General features: G+C 58.6%; 1 protein-coding gene across 1 annotated transcript; it reads right to left on the reverse strand.

The window, feature by feature from the left end:
* Positions 1–140: 140 nt before the first annotated feature.
* Positions 141–2865, reverse strand: SLC51A (solute carrier family 51 subunit alpha). Its single transcript, XM_050308271.1, has 9 exons — positions 2699–2865; positions 2405–2499; positions 1857–2011; positions 1670–1743; positions 1430–1588; positions 1202–1313; positions 935–1081; positions 643–748; positions 141–521 (listed from the first exon to the last, which is right to left on the reverse strand). The coding sequence occupies exons 1-9, from the start codon at positions 2731–2733 to the stop codon at positions 385–387; spliced, it is 1020 nt and encodes a 339-aa protein (XP_050164228.1). The 5' UTR covers positions 2734–2865; the 3' UTR covers positions 141–384.
* Positions 2866–9417: the final 6552 nt, after the last annotated feature.

Here is a 9417-nt window from a genome sequence, read left to right on the forward strand (position 1 = left end):
CACAGCTGGATGTTGGGCACCCCATGATGGTCCCACGCCATGGCTGTGCTGCTCTGGATTTCATACTCCTTACCCTCGTTGGAGTCGTCTCCCACCCAACCTGGACAGAGATAATATGAACCCAGCCACCAGCACAAGACTCAAGTACAAATTCATCTTTACTCAGTGCTAGACAAGAGCCCCCATGCTGGAGGCAGCTTCACGGATCCCGTTGGCACATGGCTTTCAGGATTCAAACCCTTTCACTTGGTCCCAAGATGCTCTTTCCCCTCTGCCTCCTCTGCTGCCAGCAGCTCCCCAGGGCTGGGGGAGGAGATGGTTGTACAGAGCACACCAGCCTCTCACCCCACTCTACCCCTTGGCACCCCAGTTTCTCCCTCCCGTTCACGCCTTGACGTCAGTGCCTGTGGGTGCGAAGCTGACGGGCTGGTAGCCTGGCTTGTTGTCCTGCTTGCGGTAGTACATCCGCGTCAGCACTGCCAGGATGAAGGTCTGCGGGATCAACAGCTGCAGGTTCATCTCTGGAAAAGCAGAAGGGTCATCTGAAGCTGTCACCTTCCACTACGCCCCCTCCCCATGCCACGCCATGTGATGGAGGGGCTCAGCCAGGAGCACAGGCCGTTCCCCCGTCTCCCAACTTACGCTGCGATCTGGCCTTGGAGGAGAAGGGCGGCGAGCAGGCGATGCTGCCGCTGTTGGCCAGGATGCTGAAGATGGCAGGCTGCAGTGCCGTCAGGACGAGAAGGAGCTGCAACCACCAACACCACAGGTGGTGGGGACTGCGCCGCTGCCAGGATCCCACCCTTCACCTTTCCCACTGTCCCACAGCCAGACCGGGCTCTCTCCCAGCAGCAGCTCCTGTCCCACCATCTTCCTCCATGCCCCCTCATCCCATCTGTGCTGCAGGAGGGGGCTGGGCAGGACAGGGGCTCACCTGGAAACAGGTAAACTTGCCCTGGATGTTCTGCTCAGCCAGGTGCTGCCGGGCCTGCCGGAAAAGGATGCCCAGGGCCCACAGGCCAAAGAGGGTGGAGGCGCCAACCAAGGTGTTGATCCAGAGGGCCACACTCTCCGCCGAAATCTGTAGGGGCAGCACACAAAATATAGTCCTGAGCTGACAAAGCTGCTGGGAAAGGCAAGGGCAAGCAGAGGCTCCCTGTCTAGGACATCACCCTGCCCATCCCTGTGCCCTCGCACTCACGTCAGCAGGGTTGTAATTCCCATCGGTGTGCAGGACCAGCCCCAGGAAGACAGCAACTGCCCTGCAGAAGGCATACTGGAAAGTCCCCAGCATCATCAGTTTAAGCTTTTTCCTGGAATAGAGAGAAAGACCAATAGCACTCTGCCCAGGGACTTCTCCTCCAGCCCAGCAGAAGGAAGGGCTAAAAGCCCTCCCCAGGAGTAGGGGTTTGTTCCATGTCTCCCTCACCTGCTCATGGTGATTTTGGGCAGGCAAGGGCAGCAACAGCAGCAGGGCCCAGTGCTGACCACCATGGGCACATCCTTTAGGGTGCTGAGCACTGCCTCCTCCCCCCCAAAGCCCTCCACCATGACCTGCATCAGGAGGCAGAAGCAGATGGCAAAGTACCTGGGGAGGAGGAGGAGGAGGAAGGCAAGTCAAGCCCCATGGGCTCCACAGCGCCCCTGCCCTGGGGTGGGTGATACTCACGCCGTGGTAGCCATCTCCACCACCATCATGGAGCGCGGGAACCACAGTCCGAAGCAGCTGACCACAGACACAACCTGGGGGAACGTGAGCTTGGCACACCGACACTCCCCTCCTGTGGGCTGGCACTCCTTGGGTGGCCCTGGCCCCCTGGGGTGCTGCTCCCCACCACCCCCACACCCCAGCTCACCATAGGGGCTGAGCTGCTCCAGCGAAGGGTTTTCATCTTGATGGGGCAGCGGATCTTGCGGGTGAGGTAGAAAGCCTGTTCCACAAAGATCGCAACCGACAGCAGCGTCATGATGGTGCAGAGGCCCATGATGGCAAGTTGGGCTGCATCCAGCTCTGCCAGGGAGGGGGGAGAAGCCGTCTTCATCATGTCCTATCCCTCCTGGGGCCCCTACTGCAGAGAGCTGCCCCCCGACCCACCACCCCACAGGTTTGGGAAGCTCTGTGCCACATCCTACACATGTCTGGCTGTGCCAGAGCTGGCGTTTCTGCCCCGCTGCTCCCTGTCCCATGTCACCTGCCCTGGTGCTGGCCCTTCCTGGGCCATCCCCACCCCTGCAGGCAGGACTGTGGGGTGGGAGGCTAAGACCCTGGTAGCACCACACTGCCTCCTCCTTCTTTGGGGCTGCTCCTTGCTTGCAGCTGCCATAGCCACCCTACCACCTTCATCCCTTGTTGCTCCCACCAGCAACAAGAGGAGGGTGTCCCCAACCCTGCCCCCCCACCTACGGTGCAGCAGCTGCCGGGAGGTGGGTGGCAGGGAGAAGCAGGCTGCCGGCACGCTGTAGTTCCTGATCAGCATCTCCACCAAACTGTGGGAGAACCTGTGGAGCAGAAGGGAGTGCTGCAGAGGGCCACAAGGGCACGGGGACACCCAGCCCTGCAGGGTCCCCGCAGTCCCCTGCGTGACTTGCCTCACCCACAACTGGCTCCCCTCCTTGACAGATGGAATAATCCGAAATTCTGCTGCAAAAAGTTAGATTTGCCTGGCTGAAAAGCAGCGTGAGGGTCTCCAGCACCCACCTGGGGTCATCTGCCAGCTCGAAGGTGGGATCCATCCTGCTCTGCCCTTGCCGGCTCTGTGTCTGTGGGGCTGCTCGTCACCGCCTGCCTCAGCTCCCCTCGCCGGCCCACGGGGTCAGAGTCCCCAGGGCAGGGACCGCGGGCGCCGCGCCTCGTTCCAGTTTAACCAGAGCCTCCAGTGCTCCCCTCCCTCTCCCGCTGCTGCAGCCACCCATTGGTGTCCCGGCCCACAGAGAGCCTCGGCCGCCCGGTTATCGACCCGGGGTGCCGGGAAGGCGGCTGTCACCCGTGCCGGCACTCCTGCATGTCCCAGGGCACCTGTGCTGGGGTGACACTGCTGCGTATTCCCAAGGGCAGGCCGGAGATGGGCTGGTTGTGCCATGCAGGGTCCAGGATGTGTCCTTCTGTCCACTCAGCAGCGGGGCAGGGTGGGAGGTGATGCTCCTGCACAGCTGTGTGGGCCTTGTGAGGAGTTTGTGGTGGCTCAGCTCCAGCAGCCTCGGGGCTGAACCCTGCAGGGTGCAGCTCCCACGGCACTAGGGGGCAGGGCTGGCCCACTGCTCAGCCCCGGCTCAGCACTCCAGCCCCTGGGGACATCAACAGCACCATGGCCTGAGGAGGGGGACAGCAGGCTAGAGGTGGCACACTGAGCAGGGAGCTGAGGTGTTAGGAGCAATGTATCCTTGTCTTAGAGGGATCTCAGCATCCTCATGGGTCCCAGGGGTGCCCACGGCTCCAGGTGTCCTCCCAGCACCTCAAAGAAAATGAGTATTGGTTTGTACTGGGTCCCTTTGGAACCCTCCACACTTTGCCCCTCTGGCAGTGGGCTCCTGCTGAAGCCAGAGTGGCACCAGGACTCCAAATGGGTGCCCTGAATCTCGCTGTGGGAGCAAGATGCTGCCATTTTCACAGGAATGGGGTGGTGAGGTGGGGGGATGCCTCAGTTGCTATGGGAATGGGATGGGGAAAGGAGGGTGTTGCTGTGGGGCTCTGTGCATGTTAGAGGTGCTGCACACACCTGGCCCTCCCCTCTCCTCAGCCCCATTAACCAAGCCCCCTATCCCTGTACATGCCCCCTGTCCTGCCCTATATGCTGTACCCCCATACTAACCTGGCACACTACACGCTGCACACCCAGCCCTGTGCACTCACTCACACACTCACCCCCACCTTGCACAAGCAAACCCCTTGCAGGGGGTGGCCAAAACCCTAGATGCTCCTGGACCCCACGTGGTGCAGGGGCCCTATGGGAGGCCCCCCACTCAGCACCCCTGTGCCACACCAGTGTCACCAGCATTGCCCACATCCGAAGAAACATGTCAACTCCTGTGATGTCTGCTGTGCCGGCCTCTGGCGGTCACTGTTATGTCATGGCAGTCCTGCTCTCCTGCCTCATTTACCCGGCGCTCATCCCCCTGCGGTCCATAACCACAGGCATGATCTGCACGTATCCGTGGCCCCAGGGAAGCAGAGGCCTGTCCCAGCATGCACACACACGTGCTGCACAGTGTGCTGTGCACACAGGCTGTGCAGGAGCCTGTTCACCTGCCTGCACGCAGCCCCAGGGCCAGCACCACCCAGGGGTGCCCACTGCATCGGGGCACATGGTGGTCCCCTTGCCCAGCACACCTGGGTCTGTCCCTGACTCTGCTCCAGCATCATCATAACCCTCCTCACCGCTGAGGCGGTACCAAAGCTTGACTGAGCCCTTGGGTCCCCTGCAGTCCCCAAGCACAGCACACCCCCAGGTGCCAGGTATGGCTGTAGGGCATGGAGCATCCTGCCAACCTGAGATGGGAATGCAGGACATGACTGGACCCCAAGCCCAGAGCAGGGGGGCATCCCCACACATTGATGTTCTGCATGAGCTGGTCCCACCACGCATGCACACGCATGCAAGTTTTCCATCATTGCACACACTCCCTTCTCTATCCTCTCTTGGTGCTGGATGCACCGGTGATACAAGCAGCACTGACTCACCTCCACCAAACCCCCAGCCCCATTACCCTGCCCAAGACCACCCCATCCCACCCTGCATGCGGCCAAGACATATTCACACACCATTACACCATCCTGCTGTGGACACCACGCCAGAGCTGGGGACAGGGAGGGCTCTCACCCCTGCAGTTCGTGGCGCTGAGCCCTCCCTGTGCCAGCAGGACAGGACGTGCCTCCAGCTCGCCTGCTTCGACCTGCCCCGGGAGCTGGTGGAGATGGGTGTGGAGAGAGGGAACACAGCAGGATGGGGTAGGCCAGGGTAACCTCAACTTCTTATTTACTGCAGCCCCTATCTATGCTTGGGATGTATGGTCCTGAGGCCATCAGGGTCTGTGGGCACCCTCGTCCACCAGTGTTATAGGTTCAAACCCTTTGATGAATTTTCTCCACACAAATACACAGTTTTGAGCGAAAATCAATCAAGCCTTTCTGCTAGGGAAACATCAAGTTCAATTGTCTTTCTAGCTCAGATCTTAATGGCTCTCCCATCGAAGGGCTGACGACTTTCCCTGCAGAGCTGGAATTCCTTGGTTTCTTCTGCCTATGCACTGGGGCAGTGTGGGAAGAGCAGGTACAGTGGGTTTGGACTTGGGAGGATTTTTGCTCGCTTCTTCCCTGGCTCGGGAGCGGGAAGTGGTGTGGAGAGAGTCTCTGCGTTCATCTTCGCCCGTTCCACGCACCTCTGGTCCCATCAGCTTTAGCGCTCAGCTGTCATAGAATCACAGAACCATAGAATAGAATCATAGAAATGCTGGGTTGGAAAGGACCTCTGAGGTCATCAAGTCCAACCCTTGATTCACTACCGCCATGGTTACTAGACCATGGCACTGAGTGCCACATCCAGTCTCATCTTAAAAACATCCAGGGACGGAGAATCCACCACCTCCCTGGGCAGGCCATTCCAGTGCCTGATTACCCCCTTGCTGGGGCTCGCAGCGGCTCCAGGAGGGTCCCGACCTTACACATCCTATGCTGGTTTATTTGCAGACTGCTATCACCGCCGGAGCTCGCTCCAGGCTCGGCGGGGGCCGGCACTGCCCGAGGAGGAGCTTCCAACACCACCCCGTCCCCACTCATCCACTCCGGCAAACGGTGAGAGGGTCCTTGTGCTGCCCACGGGAAGGTTCCCACACCGTCCCCGCCACCGTGGTTCGGTGAGTCCTGGAACTCGGCACGGCGCTCTCGGCTGACCCTTCTCCTCCCGCCCCGTGCCAAGCGTCCCCTGCTGTCCGTGGTTACAGCAGCACCGCAAGGCGAAGCAGGACCTAGCTGCTTCTGTTAAAGTGGTGGTGTTTGTTCTGTTTTGTTCTGCATATATTTTTAGTAAAGAACTGTAATTCCTTTTTCTACTTTTTTGCCTGAGAGCCTCTTAATTTCGAAGGATAATAATTTGGAGGGAGGGGTCTTCTTTCCATTCCAGTCAGGTTACCGCCTTCCTCGGCAGGCATTTGCCTTTTTAAACCAAGACAACCAGTCACCCGTCTCCACTCCGGCCGCTACCATGGCCAAAAGGTGGCAGGGTGGGCAGGAGCCAACAGCAGGTGAGCAACCTCTGGGCGCAGGCAAAACTGGGGCAACAGATAGGTCAGGCTCCCACCAGCTCGACCTCAGCCCCAGACTCACAGGACGCCCCCCTGGGCAGAGCAGCCCCAGGTACAGGGAGCCCCTTTCCTGCCAAAAATCCCTTCAGCAGAGAGAGGAAAAAGGAGCACTGAGACAGAAGCCACACACCTACCAGCCCAGGGCAGGGGTGGTTTGAAGGGTCATGGCTCCCTCAGAATCAGGGTGGCTATTTTGCCCTGAGGAGCTGCCAGAGAAGCCAGCAGCTGTGATGGAAAATCTCTCCATTTGCTTTATTAGCTTTTTTTATTTTAAACAAAACTCTTTTACCACTGAAATTCTGCCCCCAAAAAATAGCCAAGCAGACCCTCTTGGCATGCCATCCATCGCCCACACTGCTGCTGTGTCAGCATTCTCCAGTACTTGGAAAATCCCTTGAAATGCAAATATTTGCTTGGGGTTTTATACAGTTTTCCACCCGTTTCTAATTCCCTGTGGTTATGGCCAGAGGGGCTGACCTTGGCAGGCATAGCAGGCTCCCAGCAGACCATCACCAGCTTCCCCATGCCCAGGACATGTTAGGGAAGAAAAATCCTCATTAAAAGCCCTGGTAAGAGGTAGTAGGAGACCAAAACACATTTCTCCTCATACTCTCCTTTCCTATCCAGAGTCTGGGGCCACTGCGGATGACAGGGACGCTGAGGAGTGAGAACCTCACACCAGCTCAGGCTGTGGTACAGCCAGACAAATGGACTATAAAGATCTGCACTCTGAGCTTTTGGGGATCCATGTTCACTGCTGTTACATGACACAGAGGGACAGACCCTGCTCAGTGGGACACAGCAGCCAGGATGCTCCCTCTCCCAAGGGACATCCCTCACTCTGCCAGGCAGGACCAGCACCCCAAGAGCAATGGGATCTCAGAGCATGGGGGGATGTCCGGCCCCACCTCTGGGGAAAACCACACTCCACAGGCACCTCTTCACAGGGATGCCCATGCTTTGCACAGCCACAGATGACCCTGGTCCCTCACACCCCTGGAGTTTTGGAGAGAGTCATCATCCCCACCCTGCCAGCTTTCCAGCAGCACCCTGCCAAGCCACTGGAAACAGGAAGGTGGGCACACCTTAAGAAAATAATAAAACACAGAGGTCATTCAGAATTGTGAAAGGGACAGAAAAGCCTTTCCCAAGGTGCTGGCCCTGTCGAACCCCCCACTCCTGGTGCCCACAAGCATCACCCTGGTAAGGAAGTTGCTGATGAGAGTTTGGTGAAAGTGGACGGGGGGTGCAGATCCTGCTGGCAGTCATAAGGCTGCTGCCACCACCTGCCTTCAATGTCCCACCACAATCCACAACCTCCCAGTGCAATGGCCTTGGCCGGACCCCTGCAAATCCATCTGTGTCACAGCACAGGGCTGGAGAGGAGTCCCGGACCTTCGACCATCCCCCTGCAATGGTCAGCGTGGGGAAGTGACAATGCCCCCAGCCCCGGCCCCAGTGCAGCAGGAACAGTTCCCCTCAGCCGCAGGTCCGGAGCCGCCCCACTGATAGGGATGGCAGGGAGCCCTGCCCGCGGATGGCCTGCGGATAAGGGCCATGTGCTCCCCACCGATTGCCCCGGGAGGCAGCTGCTGGGGTGGGAACTGCCGTCCCTGGCAGATATGGTCAAGAGGGAGCAGTGAGCAAGGAGGGCAGGGGGGCTACTACAGGGTTACAACACACCAGGCCCCTGCGGTCCACTTCTCCGGAGACAAAGGGACCCTGACTGCCCTGACAGCACACCTGGGGTGGGACAACATGTGGATCCCCTGGCAGAGCAATAGCCCCCATCAAATCCTCCCCTTCCCAGTGGGGACCAGTCTCTCTACCACTGGAAAACACCTCCCAGTGCCCTGCAAACCCACAGCACTGCATCACAGCTCACTGCAAGGCAGGGTCAAGGACCCCACTGTGCCTCAGCTTCCCCATCTCTAAAATGGGGCACGAGTCCTGTGGCATGAGGGCATAGAGGGCTCAGTTTCTCAGTGCTCTGATGCCTGGGGAGAGAACCATGCCAGGTGTTATTTATAGACTGAGCTGGTATTTCAGATGGGGGGACAGGCCCTGAGAGCCAGCCAGCTGCCTCCACTCTCTGTCTCAAGGTCACCAGGAGAAATGCTGGCCTTGGAGGGGCTTGGGGTTGGAGTCCTGCTGGCCTCAGCCTTCCCCTCCTGTGAAGGGAAAATCTCCTTCTGCCAGCATGAGGTAGTAAGGATCATTCCCACTAGAGACACCATCTCCTGAGCCTCCTGCCTGGCCGTGGGTGATGGGACACACTAGTGAGGTGGCTGTGATGGGGGAACGAGACCGGAGGCGTGCAGGAGGAGTGCAAGGGAGAGCTGGGGATTTTTGCTAACCAGAAGAGCAGGCTGTTTCACGGAAAAGCCAGCCCACAGATGTCTCAACTTCTTGAGAGGCACAAGTGATGTAGAGGGTGTGTGAGCAAAATCCTCCTATGCCCTGCTCCCCACCTGCTCTGGCTCTCAAACACTGCCCAGCCAAGGGACCAGCTCCTGTGCACAGCCTTGGTGACACCCCCAGGGACCCTCCTGTTCCTTCCCCAGACATGGCTGGGTGCCCCCAAGGATGCTGCCACCCCGACTAGGCTCCTGTGCTGCCAGGCTGGGAAGAGAAGTGAGAAGTGAGACGATGGAACAACCAGGGCATCACTGTGTCTGTCCCAGAGCACCAAGAGTGGTCACCCCCAGGGAATTGGCTTGCAGACCCTCAGCAGCCAAACTCAGCAGTCCAGGTCAGCAAGATGCCTCTTCCCAAAAACTGTTGAGACTGTTTGACCATGTATATACATTCATGGAAAACTCACATAATGTATGCACACACATCTATAAGTATGTATGTAACTTTCTATACTATCTAGGATCTTGTATAGTGGATATAAACTGTGATGAGCTTGGATGGGTGTGCCCCCAGGAGTGGAACAGCTTATCCTCACAGGCTTGCTTATCGCCCAAACTGTAGCCTCAATCACTCTTCCAAACCACTGCTCCTGGGGCACTGCCCTGTTGCTCCCACCCAAGGGCCCCCCCAGCCCCACCAGGGACCAAAGGGGCTGCCCAGGGCAGGGGGTTGCCCTTCACACTGCCCAGCACACCGATGATC

Source organism: Myiozetetes cayanensis, unplaced genomic scaffold (assembly GCF_022539395.1).
Source record: "Myiozetetes cayanensis isolate MyiCay16 unplaced genomic scaffold, myiCay2020 scf13, whole genome shotgun sequence".
In the NCBI taxonomy this organism is placed as follows: domain Eukaryota; kingdom Metazoa; phylum Chordata; class Aves; order Passeriformes; family Tyrannidae; genus Myiozetetes; species Myiozetetes cayanensis.